Raw genomic sequence first — 18380 nt, 5'->3', positions numbered from 1 at the left:
GTGCACACTTACTCCGCCATGGTGAGTAGTCTCGGGTCCCGGGGCACACTGAGCAGGGAGATAGGGGACTCGAGGAGCCTGGGTGCTGAACCATCCAAACCTCCGGCCCCTGCGCCAACGAAATCGCGAGGGAAGGGTGACACAGGGCCTCTGCCAGGCCGAGAAAGTGGTGGCAGGAGCTCGAGATCCCCAAGCCTGGGACTCCTGAGCCCCGCAGGGCATTCGCCTGTGGACAGCAGCAGGGTCCTTCCGAGCTGAGGGAGACCTCGCGGGGCTGGTGTCTTTTCAGCCTCTAATGGCTCGCCTAACACACGCCTCCCCTTTTGCAGGAGCGCCCCGACGGGCTGGGCGCAGCGGCTGGCGGGACCCGCCTGTCGTCTCTGCCCCAGGCAGCCTACGGACCCGCGCCGCCACTGTGCCACACGCCCGCCGCCTCTGCCGCCGCGGACTTTCAGCCTCCCTACTTCCCGCCGCCCTACCCGCAGCCGCCTCTGCCCTACGGCCAGGGCCCCGACGCCACCGCCGCCTTTCCGCACCTGGCCGCGGATCCTTACGGCGGCCTAGCGCCCCTGGCACAGCCGCAGCCCCCGCAGGCCGCCTGGGCCGCGCCCCGCCCTGCCACCCGCGCCCACGACGAGCCGCCCAGCTTGCTGGCGCCACCCGCCCGCGCTCTGAGCCTCGACCCGCGTCGGGACTACGCTGCCGCGGTGCCCCGGCTCCTGCACAGCCTGGCCGACGGCGCGCACGGCCTGGCAGATGCTCCCCTTGGTCTTCCGGGGCTAGCGGCGCCCCCCGGCCTGGAGGAACTGCAGGTGAGACCAGAAGAGACCGGGATGGGCCGGGATGGGTAGCGATTTAGCATCCTGGCTGGAAACAAAAAAAAATGACAAAATCAGGAGCCCGATTCTTCTCCCAGCCCGCAACTTTCCGTTTATGCCTCTGCCAGAGAGTCCTTGGTTAGATACGATCTAGCCAAAAGACAGCCTCAAAACTAAGTAGGTGCGAGGTGCCTGGGTGGCGGCAACCCTCGTGGAATCACTTCTTTCTCTCCCCACTGTGGGACTGAGCCACGGTGGGCATCCATGCCCAGCCCCAGTCCTCCGGAGCAGCCTGAGCTGGGGTTTAGAGAGGCTCAGTAGCTGTCTATCTAAGGCAAGGAGATCATCCAGGCAGGACTGCGGCTTGGGCGCAGATGGTGCCGAGCCCAGGCGATTCCTGGTCACGCCCGACCTCCTGGTAGCCGCCTCAGGCAGCCGGTGGTGAGCATAGGGCGGAGCAGACGTGGACTAAGGGGCAAGCCGGGCGGGCATGGGAAGCAACAGCCAACGAGGTCCAGTACGCTCATCCTCTTCTATTTGCAGGCGATAGATGACCCGGGAATGAGCCTCCTGGATCAATCTGTGATCAAGAAAGGTAAGAAATGGTGTGCAACTTCCAGGGCAGAGCCCGGCGTGATGGTGCAGGCCCCGGGCACACAGACCCATTTTCTTCTCTCTGGCCGTTGTTTCCTGTGCGGCGCCTGGCTCAGTGGCCAAGGAACATCCTTCTCCGCCCAGGAGAAGGGCAATGGGGTTGTTAGCTGGATGATTTTGCTCCGAAGTTTGTCACCTGAGGTGGGCTGCAACTCTCTAAGCTACATCTGCCCTGCCTCCCCTCTCGGAAGGGAGGCCGAGGGAGTTCTTGTGGAGCTGGAGTTGATTTGCAGAACGAGTTAAACCACTTGCCTGTTTCCTAAGAAATGGGAATGGGAGTGCTGTTCCCACAGATTTTGTTCAATGATTTCTACTTTATTGAGCTTTAACACTCTGGAGTCTGGCAAATGCTTTCTGCTCCCTTCTTCCCAGCAGAACTTCAGGGCCTTGCGTCCTCCCTACCTCCCAGGGCAGGGGGGATTTGCTTTGAGTTGACGCCCCCTAAAGCATTTAGAATTGGAGAAACTGTGTTGGGCTGTGTGTTCTGGGTCAGGCCTGTTGTCTCCCGGGGTGTCTCTGGGCTCAGGGTTCTGTGCAGACTGTGTGTTCCTCTTCTGGGCAGCAGTGTTCTTGGTGTGTATGTGTGTTGCTGTGAGAGTGTTTGTGAATTGTATCTGTGTATGCTGGGGTATATTTTCTGTGTTTGGGGTTCCCTGTGTACCTAACCCATGTCCTGGAATTTGTCGTTGGTATTTGAGGCGTTCTAAGGATGTGAGGCCCTCTTCTTGATGGTTTTGTTTCCCTCCATATCTGTGAGTCTTTTTGTATTAGTAAAAGGCAGGGGTGTGAAAATCCACCCTTGGGGTGGATTTTCCGATCTGAAGACCAAGTTCTGACCATGCCATGGAAAGGTGAGAAAGAGACAAATCAGAGAGAGAGAGAGAGAGACCGAGAGACCCAGGCCTTGGGCAAGCTCCATAGATTTGGGGTGGGTGCCCAAAGGAATTCAGAGGCACACAGGAGCCTGTAGTGCCGGAGGACAGGCACACCTCCCGCAGGATTTGGCGGGAGCTGTTTTTCAAACAAGTGAATTCAAGCCCAAGCTGTTTGCCCTGCGTGGGTTCTCAGGGGAGGCTTGCGGTGGGAGTGGAGCCGGTAGAAGGGGCTGGACTTCCAGAAAGTAGAGCTAGGTATGGAATTTGGGAGATGAGAGGACACACCTCCTAGAACTTGGTGAAGGGTGCCTTCAGGAATCTGGCACTGTCACCAGAAACTGGAAATACAGGGAAGATGCTAGAGAAGCACTGGACCCCCTCACCAGCGCTTTGCGGTCTGCACTTTGCTGGTTTCCTGGACAGCTCTTGTTCTGACCTGGTAGAAGGGCAAGTTGGGTCTGGAGTCTACCGTAACCTGCCACTGGGCTCTTTGCAAGCCCCCAGATCCTGGCTCCCGCCTAGCTCAAGGGCAGGGAACCCAGGTTCGCTGACTCCCTAGCGAGATCTAAACCCTACATTTGGGGAAGGGGCTCTGGTATCCCCAGATAGAAGAATCTGCGGTTGGTCTGAGAGTTCCTTGTGGGTTCCTGGGGCCTGCCCCGCTGCCCAGATCCGAAAGTGCACATCCGGGAGACAGTAGTGCTTACCGGTCTGTGGCTACGAGGAGTGAGCTGAAGCACCCACAGAAACTAACTCAAACTGAGAGGACCTCAGGCCTGAGTCACCGTAGCAATGGTGGGAAGGAAGGGAACAGAGCCGGGGGCAACCTGCGGAAGGAGGAGCCTGATCCGCGGCGAGAGTGGCGATCTCCTGCCCAGCGGGCCACTGAAAGAGAAAAGGGGGTCAATGCCCAGGGACAGCGGGCTCCCACGATCCACCCCAAGAAGAGCGGCTGTGGCGAGGCAAGCGGCGCTGCCACCAGACCATGTTCCCTGGGGGAGCCTCGTAACACACAGGGGGGTTTTGTTTGTTTGTTTTTGTTTTTGCCGGGTTCTCTACGGTCAGTGCCGGACTCGGCTTCGCTGCTTGGGTGGCCGTCGGTGGCGGGTTAGCCCCGGTGTCGGTCTTCGGACCCTTCCGATGTCATCGGATGGTTTCTGAAGACTCTGGACACTGCTTGGTGCGACGAGCGACCGCCCAAGCTTCGGGAAAGTCGGTCTTGGACCCTGAAGCGTCCTGGCGTGGAGGGAGCCTGCACCGCTAAGGTCTAGGGTCCAGCGTGCAAAACCCCTTGCCTTGCGGCCCTCCAGCTGCGGGTGCGGGGAGGCCTGGGGTGTCCATCTCACCAGTCCTGCGGGGCGCTGGAGCCTGGACGGTCTCACAGCCCAATCTGAGAGGTACATCTTCGGCGGACGACAGGCACTTTTCCTGGAGGGGAGGGGCCAGGGGCTTCTCCCACACCCCGACTTCTAGGAGGGGCCCACTGCAGCCACCTTGTGGGTTGGGGGTGGCCGATTATTCAGAAGAAACCGGAGGGCAAATGAGTAGCACTCCATTTTCTGCGCACAGCTGTCACCTCCAGTTTTACAATCTATCGCAAACCGGAAGAGAGCAGCGGGGGGGGGGGGGGACGACTGGAGGGGAGATGGCGATGCTCCGCAGTATTTTCCAGCCGAGAGGCTGGGGTGTCTGTGCAGGGCGTCCTAGGAGCTCACGGGAGAGGCGGCCAACCCCTGAGGTTGGGAGACTTCCTAAAGCCATTAGTAAGGTGCTCAGTGTGTGTCTGCTCAGTAAATGAGTGCTGGGTTTTGAGCTCAGTAAATGTGCTGAGCACATTGGGACAGAGGCTAGGGAAAGGGCCCAGTTACTCCGAGGCACTAAAGCACAGCCAGCCGCACAAGCGCTTTACCTGTGAAAAAAAAACGGGGGGAGGGGGGGCGCTGTGGAGATTTAAAATGGGGTGATGTGGAGATTAGAAATACGCTGGAGGCCTTGTGTGGTGGAGCACACCTTTAATTCCAGCACCCGGGAAGCAGAGGCAGAGGCAGACGCATCTCTGTGAGTTCCAGGACAGCCTGGTCTATATAGTGAGTTCCAGAACAGCCAAGGCTGCACAGAGAAACCCTGTCTCTAAAAATAACAAGAGAGAGAGAGAGAGAGAGAGAGAGAGAGAGAGAGAGAGGGAGGGAGGGAGGGAGGGAGGGAGGGAGGGAGGGAGGGAGGGAGGGAGGGAGGGAGGGAGGGAGGGAGAGAGAGGAAGACTTGAGCTGGAGGAGATTGGTTTGATAGGAGACTTGAGATACATCTCTCTTTTCTCCCAGAAGACAGTGGCTGGTGGCCTGAAGGTCTAGGAAACCCCTCTGGGCACAGGTGGTCTAGATCTCTAGGGGTTTCTGGAATAAAGAACAGACAGCCTTCCTCTGCTCTCTTTAGCTCTGGGGAAGGTTTAGAAAGGAGAAAGGGCCAGTCAGTCCATGAGAGAAAATGCAGCACTTGACCCTGAAATGGGTTAAAACGTCTAGTAATCAAGACAAGTAGAATCCTGTAAATTTTTGATAATTTTGCACATGTATATAATGAATTTTGGCCATTTTCACCCCCGCCTTTGTCCTCTCTCATCCTTCTCGAACTTTTGCTGAAACCTTTCTCCACACACAGCCTCCTCTTTTGTGTCTTTTCCCCCTTTGTGACCCACTGAATTATGATCGCCTGCTTGAGCAAAGGTGTGCTGTGTTATTCACCCCCTGCCCCAGGACCATTAACTACCCAGAGTTCTTCAGGGTGGGCTGGTGCCTCATGAGCCCCTCCTCCACAAGAAGTATCTTTTTAAAACCACTTTTTTTTTTCTTTTGGTTTTGATTTTTGGCTTTTGGTTTTTTGAGACAAGGTTTCTCTATGTAACAGCCCTGGCTGTCCTGGAACTCACTCTGTAGACTCACAGAGATCTGCCTGCCTTTGCCTCCCAAGTGCTGGGACTAAAGGAATGCACCACCGCCTGGCCACTTTACATTTTTATTCGTGTGTGTGTGTGTGTGTGTGTGTGTGTGTGTGTGTGTGTGTGTGTGAAAGGTCAGCTTACAGGAGGAGGTTCTCTTTCCACCTTTATGTGGGGCCCAGGGATCAAACCCAGTTTCTCAGGCTGGACAGCAAGCACCTTTACCTGCTGAGCCAGCTCCCTGACCCCATAAATAGTATCTTAATGTGCTATTTAAAATTTGAGAATAATGGAAACAAATCCATGATGAACTATTCAATTTTTACATGATGTCAGAATATAGCCCAGCATTTCCACAGCTCTTCTTCATTTGCCTGCTAGGACTTTAGCCCTGTAAGGTAACTGAAAGAACTATTGCCCATATAGAAATCATTTTCAGTTTTCCTGAGGATAGTAGGAGCCGTGGAGTACATGAGGATTTAAGGCATGCACCAACATCGCCAAGCTCAATTTAGTGGTTTGAATTTTTTATATCTATTCAGTCGTTTTGTGTTTGTAAGGTCAGAGGGTAACTTGTAGGGTTGGTTCTCCCCTTCCACCCTGTGAGTTTCAGGGCTCACACCCGGTCACCAGGTCTGGTGTAAGCTCCCTTCCTCACCAAGCCACTCACCACCCAGTGTAGTAATTTTTTAAAGATAAATGCATAGAGTTGTATAATCACTACTGCAATCCATTTGGGACACATCTGTCACCCCTCAAAGTTCCTTCATTCCTGTCTGCAGTTCTTGCCTCAAGTCTTACACAATGCCTGGTCTGCTTCTGATCCATGAATTTGCATATTCTGGACACGACCTGTGGATACGTGCATATGCGGACTTTTGCATCTAGGTGCTCTTAGTAAATGTTTTCAGGCTTTGTCTCCACTGTGACATATGTCAGCTGCTGGGTTTGCTTGTTTGTTCGTTTGGGTTTGTGCTGCTGAGTGGTACTGCACTATTGCTCTGAATGGCTTTCATTGTATCCTTCTTGGGAGCTGGAGAGATGGCTCAGTGGTTAAGACCTCGTGTGGAGTCCAGAGTTTGGTTCCCCACAGTCATCCATAGTTCCAGTTCCAGGGGATCCAAAGTCCTCTTCAGACTTCTCTGGCACCAGGCATACATGTGGTGCACACGCTTGCCTGTAGGAAAAACATTTGTACACATAAAGAAATTAAAATAGCAGAGCATAGTGGCAGACACCTTTGATCCCAGCACTCAGGAGGCAGAGGCAGGCAGATCTCTGCGAGTTTGAGGCCAACCTGGTCTACAGAGTGAGTTCCAGGACAGCCAAAGCTACACAGTGAGACCTTGTCTCAAAAACAAAATGAAGCCGGGCGGTGGTGGCGCACGCCTTTAATCCCAGCACTTGGGAGGCAGAGGCAGGCAGATCTTTGTGAGTTCGAGGCCAGCCTGGTCTACAGAGCGAGATCCAGGAAAGGCGCAAAGCTACACAGAGAAACCCTGTCTTGGAAAAAAAAAATTAAACAAACAACAACCAAGAACTTAAAATAATCAAACCTTCTTTTTTAGATTTATTTATTTTATATGTATGAATGGTTTTCCTGCATGTATGTGTACCACATGCAAGCCTGGTGCCTGTGAAGGTTGTAAGAGGTGTATGGTCCCCTGGAGTTGGAGAAATGGGTGGTTGTAAGCCACCTTCCTCTGCAAGAATAACAAGTGTCCCCAAACCTCTCCAGCCCCTGAGGGGACTTTTATTCTTTGATGAGGTGATAGATGCTCTGAGTCAATCTGACTGTTAGGAATAATGTTGTTATGGACATTCATACAGGTGCCTTCGGGTAGACAGTTGCTTTTCCTGCTCTTAGGGAAATTCCTAGGAATGGAATTGCTTCCCTATGTGGTCTATTTTATTTATTTATCAGGTGAGTGTGTGTGTGTGTGTGTGTGTGTGTGTGTGTGTGTGTGTGTGGTGTGTGTGTGTGTGTGTGTGTGTGTGTGTGTGTGTGTGTGTGCCATGGGTGCTCAGAGGACAACTTTTAGGAGTGGGTTCTCTCCTTTCACTGTGTTGGCACTGAGCATTGAAGTCAGGTCACTACTACCTTCAGTGACCAGGGCCTTTTACCCACGGAGCCTTCTCTCCGGGCCCTGGTCCATTTATGTTTAATTGTTAAGAATTAACTGGAGTTTGTCTGAGGAAGGACAGAAGGGAGAGAGGGGGAGTGGAGAGAAGGAAAGAGGGGAGGAGAGCTCAGTCATTTCCTGAAGTGGTTGAATTATTTCACATCCAGGTCTGTGTGGGTGCTCCAGTCTCTCCACACCCTCACACTTCATGTTGTCCTTTTTATTATAACCATCTAGTGCTCCATATTGCTTTAATTTGCATTTTCCTAATGACTAACGGTATTGAGTATTTTTTTTCATGGGCATATTGGTCAGTTATCTTATTCTTTTTAGTGAAGTGTCTATACATCTTCTTCCAGTCTTCCCTTTCTTCCCCCTCCCTCCTCCTCTTTTTAATTCTGGAATTTGGGTTCAAGGCCTTGTGTGCTCATCCAAAGCTCTGAGACTGAACTGCATCCCCAGCCCTGGGTTTTTATTTCTTTCCAGATTTATTTTATATGTATATGTGTGTATCTACACACAAATACAGGTAACCGCGAAGGCCAGAGGTATTGGATTCCCTGAAGCTGGAGTTCCAGGCAGCTGTGAACCAACTAATACAGTTCTGGAATCAAATTCTGGCACTCTGGAAGAGCATTATGTCCTTTTAACTGCTGGACCATCTCTCCAGCCCTGGAGCCTAGGTTTCTTTCTTTATTTCAATTCTTTTTTTAATGGGTACGGCTGTTTTGCCTGCATACAGGTCTGTGGACCACATGTATGCAGTGCCCACAGCAGCCAGAAGAGGGCATTGGATCCCTTGGAACTGGAGTTACAGATGGTTGTTCTCGCCATATGGTTGCTGGAAATTGAACCCTGGTCCTCTGGAAGAGCAGCCAGGCTCTTCACACTGAGCCATCTCGCCAGCCCCAAGCCCTAGATCTTTTGACAGGGTTTCTGCTGTGTTGCCCAGGCTGGCCTTAAACTTTGTGTCAAACTGCCTCTCAGAGGAGACAGTTGTGTGCCCACTGTGCCTGGCCATCTTTTTATTTTCTTAATTTGAGGTACACAATTTTTTAATTTCAATGATGGCCAACTTATAATTGCTTTCTCTTTTATGTTGTATTTTGGGTATTATAACTGGGAATTATTTGCCCACCTCTTCAAGGTCTTGAAAAGTTTTATCCTATATTTTCTTCTGGAAGGAATTGTAATGTTAGCATGTTTTCTAGAAGAGTCTATTGCAATCATAACTGACACTCAGTAGCCAGACAGTGTCTACTACTTGGGAAAGAGTGGAGATTTGGACGGGAGTGTCTTGTCTGACCGGGTGAGTAACTAGGAGCCCTTGTGTTATTGACCAGTGTCTTAAGAATGTGTGAATGGCTTCTGTGTGAATGACGGGGATGACATCATGAATGATGCCGTGGTCAGACCACGTTGGCTTCAGGAGTCATTGTGCTGGGGTCTGTCCTATGCATATGGGAGGCAAACAGCATGTCATGTGCAATCTCACCCTTGCTGTGTGTACCTATTCTAAGGAAATACTGGTTTTTAGTTTGTTTTTGTTTTGTTTTGTTTGAGGTAGGGTCTCAGTGTGCAGCCCTAGCTGGTCTTGAACTCACAGAGATCAGCCTGCTTCTGCCTCCAATGGTTGGGATTAAAGGTGTGAGCCACTGTGCCCAGCAGGACAAACTGTTCTTGTGCAGTCAGTTTTGTAACGAGTGCTAAGTGCTCCACAAAGCCTTGGTCTTTCTCCTGTCTCGTAGGGCCTGGCCTTGGGGGACACCAGCCTTTAATAATAGCTGTGTGGAAGAGAAAAACCACCTTCCAGCTCTCCTGACACCTCCTGGCTCTCTTGACACCTTCCTCTGGCTAAGAGTCATGGAGGGAGGACAGTCACATCGCCCCGCCCCCACCCCGCCCCCGCCTTTATTTTCAACAATCAATTTGCAGTTTTATTATTTTATTTTATGTATTTCGTGTGTGTGTGTGTGTGTGTGTGTGTGTGTGCATTTGTGTGTGCGCATGCACACGCTGGCACATCCATGCCATAGGGGCATGTGTAGAAGTCAGATGACAAATTTTGGGAACCAGCTCTTACATTCTACCTTACTGAGACTTTCTGGTTTCTTTTTCCTTTGTTTGTTTTTATCTAGACAGAGTCTCACTATGTACCTCTGGTTGTCCTGGATCTCACTCTGTAGACTAGGCTGGCCTCGAACTCATGGAGCTCCACTTGTCTCTGCCTCTGGAGTGCTGGGATTAAAGGTGCGGTTTCTGCTGCTTCACAGCAGACTCCAAGTTAGCTGGTACAAGGGCTTCCAGATGATCCTTCTGGTCTCCACCTTCTAGTTATTCATAGGAGTGCTGATTTACAGATGTTTATTTATTTTGAGACAGGGTCTCACTCTGTATCACTGTCAGGCCCAGAACTCACATAGACCCATTTGCCTGCCTCTGCTTCCAGAATGCTGGAATGAGAGGCGTGTGACCTCAACAGGTTCTCACTTTCTTCCTTTTAAAGATTCATTTTTATTTATGTGTATGAGTGTTTACCTGCTTGTGTGTACATGTACCACCCGAGTGCAGTGCCTAGAAATCCAGAAAAGGACCTTGGATCCCATGGAACTGGAGTGAAAGATGGTTGTGAGCCACCATGTGGGTCCTGGAAAATGAACCCAGGTCTTCTGCAAGAGAAGCCAGTGCTCTTAACCACTGAGCCATCATTACTTTGTTTGTTTGTTTGTTTGTTTGTTTGTTTGTTTGTTTGTTTGAGACAGGGCTTCTCTGTGTAGCCCTGGCTCTCCGGGAACTCACTCTGTAGACCAGGCTGGTCTTGAACTCAAAGATCCGCCTGCCTCTGCCTCCCGAGTGCTGGGATTAAAAGCGTGTGCCACCACCCCTCTGCCCATTGCCTTTTAATGCAGTGGCCTAAATTATGTTCTTATAGTCAGTTTTTTAGTATAGAGCCTATAAGACAAATGAGGACCAGGCAAGAGGCAGGCAAGGAGGCAGGAGCCAAGACACCAAGGAGGATGAAGGAGGCAAAGACAGATGAAGGATGCGACCTTTGGGAGCAGTGGCCAGAGTCCGGGACCCACTTCTGCTCAGTAGATGATGTCATTCTGACCTCTGAACTTTCAATTTCTTCCTTCCGTGTGGGGATATGGAGAACAGTGCTACTCCACGGAGCTTCCCTGGGAGGAGCTTACGGGGTGTGATCGGCACTCGTTGATAGGGGGCATCATCCTATCTGGTTCTGGGCTAGGATTTGATTCTCAGGGAGCTAACCTGGCGCTGGTGGTTGCAGGCTAGGGAGCGATCCCTGCTTCAGAAAGACTCCTCTAGACTAGGGCAGGCAGACAAGAGCGAGGGCTGCCCAGAAATCCAGGCAAAAATGAGTGTCTGCATGTGTGAGAGGAGAGCCTGCTTCTCAGGCAGGTTAAGAATGGAAGCCACAGGACATGGTCCTGTGTGGGGTGTGGCAGGCAAGAGATGACTAGGAGTATTACAGAGGTTTCCGGCTGAGTGGCAAGGTGGGCGTGGGGGTGGTCCTCACAGGAGGGAAAAGGTTGGAGCTGTGCCAGATTGGAATTGGGTTCTCTTTAAGCTCTGTAATTTTTTTGTTTGTTTGTTTGTTTTTTGAGACAGGATTTCTCTGTGTAGTTTTGGTGCCTGTCCTGGATCTCACTCTGTAGACCAGACTGGCCTTGAACTCACAGAGATCCGCCTGCCTCTGCCTCCCGAGTGCTGGGATTAAAGACGTGTGCCACCACCGCCCAGCCATGATCTCTGTAATCTTGGGTTCCCGAACTTCTTGATATGGGGGTGCTGGGAAAGTATTCTCTGAACAGTGGGAAGGCTGAGAGCCTGCCTTTGAGACTCTGGTCCTGGGTTTGCTGCTGGTACAGTCTACCAGCTAGATGATCTCAGGCACGCTAGTGCACCTTCCTGGGCTTCAGTCTCCCCACGTGTAGAATGAGAACCAGGGTAGCCCCATCGTGCATTGTCCTGAAGGTTTGAGGGCTGAGGTCAAATGTGTATGAACGTAGCAGTGAGTGCTCAGTACTTCAGTGCGGAGTCCCCCCCATGCACAGGCCTTCTCTACCAGGGCCTCACTTCCTCGAATGAGAAAACCGGGAGAGCTCTAAAGAAGCACATGCCTGGCCCCTTCCTTCCTCTACAGTTAAGAAGGGAGATGGATGGGGCTGGAGAGATGGCTCAGAGGTAAAGAGCACTGACTGCTCTTCCAGAGGTCCTGAGTTCAATTCCCAGCAACCACATGGTGGCTCACAACCATCTGTAATGAGATCTGGTGCCCTCTTCTGACCTGTAGTCATACATGCTGTATACTAAATAAATAAAGAAGGGAGATGGAGACACCACATGGGGAACTTCCTTTCTGAGCCAAGAGTTTGGGAAATTCTCTGACTCCCTCCTCGTCCTGCACGGAGAGCATTGAGGATGTTATGGAGCATACAGACCCTTATTCCCTTTCTTCTGGACCTGGCAGGGAGAGAGAAAGCTGGAGGCCTCATAGGGCCCCACTGTCCTGATTCCAATATGTGGGACTCTAAAATCCCCAGCATGGGAGGGTGAGGTTCATAGAGAGAAGGGGACTTTGGGATCTGCGTGATTGCCAACCCTGTCACAGTGACCCAGGAATCCCACCTCATCTTAGACTCCATTCCCTGGTGTCTGGCTTTTTCTCTGACAATGCCAACATCTGGCTGATGCCAAGCTTTAAGAGGGAACCAGCATGGCTCTGGAAGGGGATACCAGGGCAAGAACCGGACAGCTCTGGGTTTGGTGTTATGTCCATCAATTGACTTGTGCCCGTCACTTCCATTTCACGGTGCCTCAGTTTCTCCCTTTGTAAAGCAGGGGTTGTAGAGCCCTCCTTCTGGAAAGTGTTGGAATCATTCAACATACCCAGCTGGTGAGTCAGCCTGCCTGCACCACCGCTGACTGATGCCTGTCCTGTGGTCGCTGACTCGGTATCCCCACCTCTCTCTTCCTTTGCTTCTGTCCACAGTCCCCATCCCCTCCAAAGCCGGCAGCCTCTCCGCCCTCTCGCTGGCCAAAGACAGCCTGGTTGGCGGCATCAGCAACCCCAGTGAGGTCTTCTGCTCCGTGCCTGGCCGCCTGTCATTGCTCAGCTCAACCTCCAAGTACAAGGTGACCGTGGGGGAGGTGCAGCGGCGACTCTCACCTCCGGAGTGCCTCAACGCCTCCCTTCTGGGGGGTGTCCTCCGAAGGTAGGAAGGCCGGCCCACAGCCCTACGCAGCACCCCAGCCAAAATCTTTAGTCTCTTCAGACCTCACAGCAGCAGAGAAGGGGTCAACCTCACTCCAACATCATCCCCACCTCAGTGTCTCTGACTGGACGTGGTCTGGGAGGGGCAGGCTGAGGTCCCCAGCACCTCCCATGAGTTGTTTGTTGGGTCTGAGATTGAGCAGGGGCAGAGAACGAAGTGCGGGTACAAAGGAAAAAGACTACACTAGGCAGGGCGGCCAGGGCTGGCTCTGGAAAGAGTAGCTCTTTCCTTGTCTCTTGCCCACAGCGGCACAGGGCTCAGGGGTGAGTTGGCAGTGAGCAGCATGGTGGGCCGTGTGTTTCTCTCTGCATGTTCTTATGTCTGGGAAGGGGATCTGCTTCAGGGACACGGTGTAAGGACTGCATGTGTGTGTGAGGGAGGGGACGGCCAAGGGTGGGTTTCTACCAGTGTGAGGTTCTGCATTAGCTGGGAATGTGTGGCCTACAGCGGGCCATCTGCATACACATGTGCATCTGCAGACAGTCCATTTGTTGCAGTTTGCTTTTTCTTTTCCTTCTTTCTTTCTTTCTTTCTTTCTTTCTTTCTTTCTTTCTTTCTTTCTTTCTTTCTTTCTTTCTTTCTTTCTTTCTTTCTCTCTCTCTCTCTCTCTCTCTCTCTCTCTTCTTTCTTTCTTTCTTCCTTTCTCTCTCTCTCTCTCTCTCTCTCTCTCTCTCTCTCTCTCTCTCTTGAGACAGGGTTTCTCTGTGTAGCCCTGGCTGTCCTGGAACTCGCTCTGTAAACCAGACTGATCTTGAACTCACAGAGATCCACCTGCCTCTGCCTCCAGAGTGCTGGGATTAAAGGTGTGTGCCACCACAGCCCAGATTCTTTTTTCTTTTTCTTCACTCTTCTTTCATACTTCTTTTCTCTCAGCAGCTCGTTGTGTGCATGTGTGTACCTCTGTGTGTAGGGGGCACATTTGTGCAGCTAGAGAAGTGTCCTTGGTCTCTGAACATCCTGTACGGACCTGTTAAGTCCCTGGGATTGTGTGCACATCTCTGTACATTCCTTGGTGTTCATGTCTGTGTGTCTCTAATGTTACTTAGGTGTCTCCATGTTCTTGGAGACACCGATGATGGGTTCATCTGTGAATATGTAACTGACTTTGTATATAGTCCTGTCTCCTTGGTTTTGTTATTCCTGTGTCTCTGTACACAGTTTCATGTGTCCCCAGCAAATGAGCTAATGTGGGGAGGAAGGACCCTCAGATGCTACCCTGTCCTGCCCACCCTGGGCTGCCCTGCTATCGAGAGGACTGGGGAGGAAGGAAGACTCCTATGTCAGGGTGCTGTTCCTTATGCCAATCTCACAACAGAGAGGTCAGGAGGGGTTGGGATTTCCTCAGAGACCCCCAAGGACAAGGCTACATCCAAGCCTTAACAGGGGCTGGTAGAGGGGACGAGGAGGGTCCTTTGGAGTCACTTCCCTGTGGGCTGCTCTCTCATCCTCATAGCTGTGTGTGTGTCTCTGTCCGTGTATGTTAAGGGCAAAGTCCAAGAATGGGGGCCGGTGTCTGCGGGAACGTCTGGAGAAGATTGGGCTCAACCTGCCAGCTGGTCGTCGGAAGGCAGCCAATGTGACCCTGTTGACCTCGTTGGTGGAGGGTGAGTGAGGCCTGAAGACCATGCATATGAATGTGAGGGGCCGGGTCATCTGGCGAGACTTCCTAATGCAGGGGGGTAACGTTTAGTTACGTCTGTGAACATGGCTGTACCCGTGCATGCACTCAGTGTGTCGTGTATAAAGGAGTGTATGTATGTGTGATACACGTGGACAGTCAGCCCATCTGAGGATTTAACCACCCAGGCTTCAAAATATTTGAAAAAGCTGCACCTGTGCTGAACACCTGAAGACATTTTTTGGTCATTATTACCAATAATGCATATTGCAATTTACTGACATCTATATGGTATTAGGCATTTTAAGTCACCAAGAAACAATTTGTAACACATGGGGGATGCAAGTAGGCTTGCATGCGAACACCATGCCATTTCATGTGAGAGATTTTGGTACCCACTTGTTTTGGTATCTGTGAGAAATTCTGAAACTAGTCCTTTTGACGTGTCTGCATATATGTGCACATGCAGTAGAGCTACTTGGGTTGTGTGTTGGGGGGAGGGTAAGTGTCCAGTATTTGGACATGGTAAGTAGGTGATGGGGTGCATCCCTCTTCCTGGAGCTTGGTGACTCTGGATTCTGGTTCTGGGATACACACTGGTCCCAGCTCCATCTCTGAGCTGAATGTGATGGACGTAAAGCTGGAACTGGGAAGTAAAACCAGAGGGGGCATCTCCAGGAGCAGGATGCTCCTTAGCTAGGGCCTAAGAAGTTCAAGGCGAGGCTCTGGTCTCAGGGGTACACCTAGTAACACCTCCTCTTTCCCCAGGAGAAGCCGTGCACCTGGCTCGGGACTTTGGCTATGTTTGTGAGACGGAGTTTCCAGCCAAGGCAGCTGCTGAGTACCTATGCCGACAGCATGCTGACCCTGGAGAACTGCACAGCCGCAAGAGCATGCTGCTGGCTGCCAAGTGAGTGAGGCACTGGGCATGGCAAACATGCATGCAATGCAGACATGCATGTCAGACCTGGCTGCATCAGATACTACGTATGACTATACACGTTCATACAGCATCTATGGTGCCATGCATGGCAGCTAGATTCCTTATATCAGTTCACATGGGAACACTTGTACATGCCATTCACATGCGTATTTGTAGGTATCTTTAGGTACCGTGTTCGTCACATCTAGACTTTATGAATACTCCCACAAGTTCCCAAGGGCACACACGGACACCACAAGTGAACATATCTATTGTATGCATACATTTAAAAACTGTCATACTCAGGCCTACAGCCCATGTGTGGGTGCTACATTCACCTGCGATAGTCTGTGGCCTGACCAGCCCAGGCCTCGGCATGGGTCCACAGGGGTCACTCTGCTGTTGTGGCCTTTCTCCTGAGGTCCTCAGGCCATTCCTGACCTCTCAGCAGACCCCACTGCCACTTGCCTCACCACCGACCGCATGATGGCACTTCAGGTCTTCTTGTCTTACCCCTGGGTCGCTAATAAAATACCCTAAGCCGGCTAGCAGCTCATGTCTCAGGGTTCTGGGGGCAGCAGCTCCATTTCTCAGGGTTCTGGAGGCTGTTCAGGATCAAGCCAGTGTCTGTGTCTGGTAAGGGCCTGCTCTCTAACATACAGACAGCACTTGATGCTGCTGTGTTCTCCACGTGGAAAAGGAGCATAAAGACACTAATAGCATCAATAGCAGTGGTCCTCAACCTGTGGGTCACAACCCCATTGGGGGTTCACATATCAGATAGCCTGCATATCAGTTATTTACAACACGATTCATAACAACAGCAAAATTACAGTTATGAAGTAACTATGAAATAATTTTATGGTTGGGGTCACCACAATGTGGGAACTGTATTAAAAGGGTCATAGCATTAGGAAGGTCAAGGACCGCTGGTCTATCGGGTTCTATCCCTATGACCTCATCACCTCCCAACAGTTCTATCTTCCTATCTCAGAGAAGATTTCAATATATAAAATCCAGAAGGCTACAAACATTCATTTAGAAGGAAGCAGTCTCCTTGAAGGAAAAAAACAAAGGACAGAGGAGAGATGGGAAGAAAGGGATGGAGGAGGTCAAGAACTCAGAACCGTCTTCTGCAGGCTGAAGTCCAGATGCCTTTGAGGACCTCACAGTCTGGACCACTCAGACTTCTAGTCCAGCTGACTTTTGTGGGTTTGGCCTTCAAATCACAACTCCTCCCTCCACGTGGGGCTTTCCTCCTTCAGACAGCAAAGGACCCAGACCCAGGATTACTCAATACAGAGCCCTGGAAGGCTTCTTCCTGGGGCTAGAGGAGCCTGTCCAAATGGAGTCCACTTCGTTCATGAATATGAATCAGCTCTTGCATCAAGTGCTCTTGGGACCTTGGTTTGTCTAAGATGCATAGCCAGACACAAAGATGAGTGATGATGTTGCCTCTGACCTGAGTCACATATATAATTCACAAAGGAATGGAAACAGGCATAGGCTGGATCTGGGTTCGAGTCTCATCTCAGTCACTAATCTGTCTGGGACCATATGATGAGGCTAATGGTATAGATTTGCTGGATGATGTAAAATGACAACAGATTAGGTCACCTCATCTGTCTGGAACCATATGATGAGGCTAATGGTATAGATTTGCTGGATGATGTAAAATGACTACAGATTAGGTCACCTCATCTGTCTGGAACCATATGATGGGGCTAATGGGATAGATTTGTTGGGTGATGTGAGATGGCACATACAGTGTACATGGTTGATCTGGGCATCAACACTTGCTGCTATTTTAGTTATGCAAGGCAGATTCTGGACTGTTCTCATAATTTCACAGACAAGGGCCTGTGACGCACTGTTTAGGGTGAAAGAAGGGATCACAGAAAGTTTAAGGGAATAGGCAGCTGAGTTGCATTCTGTAGACAGGACATCTGAGGGAGAGAAATCAGGGTATTAGTATGTGTTGTTCACAAGTGCACAGCACGGAGATGCTGAGTTAACCTCTGTGCAAGTCAGTTTCCGTTTTTGCAAAATGGTATCATTGTTACTTGTAGGTTGTCAGGAAGGTCAAACTGTTCAGATCATATAAATAAAGAATTCCGTAAATTGCTGGGTGAATTGGCGCTCGCCTTTAAACCCAGCACTCGGGAGGCAGAGGCAGGCGTCCTCTGTGAGTTCGAGGCCAGCCTGATCTACATAGAGTTCCAGGACAGCCAGGGCTACTAGAGAAACCCTGTCTCAGAAAGAGTCAGAAAGTAGGTTCCCCTCTGGGTTTAGAACCTTGTTCTTCAACCTCTGACTGTTCTCCCCCCACCAGGCAGATCTGCAAGGAGTTTGCAGACTTGATGGCTCAGGACCGCTCCCCGCTGGGCAACAGCCGCCCCGCCCTCATCCTGGAGCCCGGGGTCCAGAGCTGCCTGACGCACTTCAGCCTCATCACTCACGGCTTCGGGGGCCCGGCCATCTGCGCCGCTCTCACCGCCTTCCAGAACTACCTGCTGGAGTCACTCAAAGGACTGGACAAGATGTTTCTAAGCAGTACGGGCAGTGGGCACGGAGAGACCAAGGCTTCAGAGAAGGATGCCAAGCACCGGAAGTAGCTCTCGCTCTGTAGCCAAGTGACTCCCAGTGCCTGAGACGAGGCCCTGAAAGAACTAAAAGGTGCGGTTCCATTCAGGCCCGAGAGAGAACATTCACGCAGAAGCCCAGAGTGGAACCTGCTTGGGTCAGGAAGGAGGTTTCTGGTAAGGCTCCGACAGGAAACTGTCATGGAAAAGTCTGGTTCATGGGGCAGAGCCCTTCCCACTGAGATGCCTGGGCAGCAGTGGGTGCCCCATGGGGACGCCATTAACAAACCCCAGGTGCTACTGAGTAAGAGTTAGTGACCTTCACTCCACAATTCCCTAACCCCAGAACGTGGGGGCTAGCTAGCAGGAGGTCCGAGTGGGTTCTTTGGATCCTTCCTGCTCTTGGAGAAGAGTGGGCGGGAGATGCCCCTGAGGAACAAAGATGGTACAGCACGAGTCCCAGAACTTGAACCCAGGCTGCACACCACAGACTTGTTGTCATCTGTCCTATTTATTTATGTACAATGTAATTAAATTTGAAATTTTGAAATTG

The 18380-nt window shown here is 51.3% G+C and overlaps 1 protein-coding gene across 1 annotated transcript; it reads left to right on the top strand.

The window, feature by feature from the left end:
• Positions 1-323: 323 nt before the first annotated feature.
• On the top strand, positions 324-18380 carry Tfap2e (transcription factor AP-2 epsilon; the record flags this gene model as incomplete). The annotated part of the gene is made up of 6 exons (XM_006996496.3): positions 324-812; positions 1362-1413; positions 12423-12645; positions 14191-14309; positions 15092-15233; positions 17578-18380. Coding segments are annotated over 6 exons (1308 nt in total), but the record flags the coding sequence as incomplete, so codon positions are not given.

The sequence above is a fragment of the Peromyscus maniculatus genome, chromosome 2 (genome assembly GCF_049852395.1).
Source record: "Peromyscus maniculatus bairdii isolate BWxNUB_F1_BW_parent chromosome 2, HU_Pman_BW_mat_3.1, whole genome shotgun sequence".
Taxonomy (NCBI): Eukaryota; Metazoa; Chordata; class Mammalia; order Rodentia; family Cricetidae; genus Peromyscus; species Peromyscus maniculatus.
The sequence above is the reverse complement of the archived record's forward strand: the minus strand, read 5'-3'. Positions and strand labels throughout refer to the sequence as shown.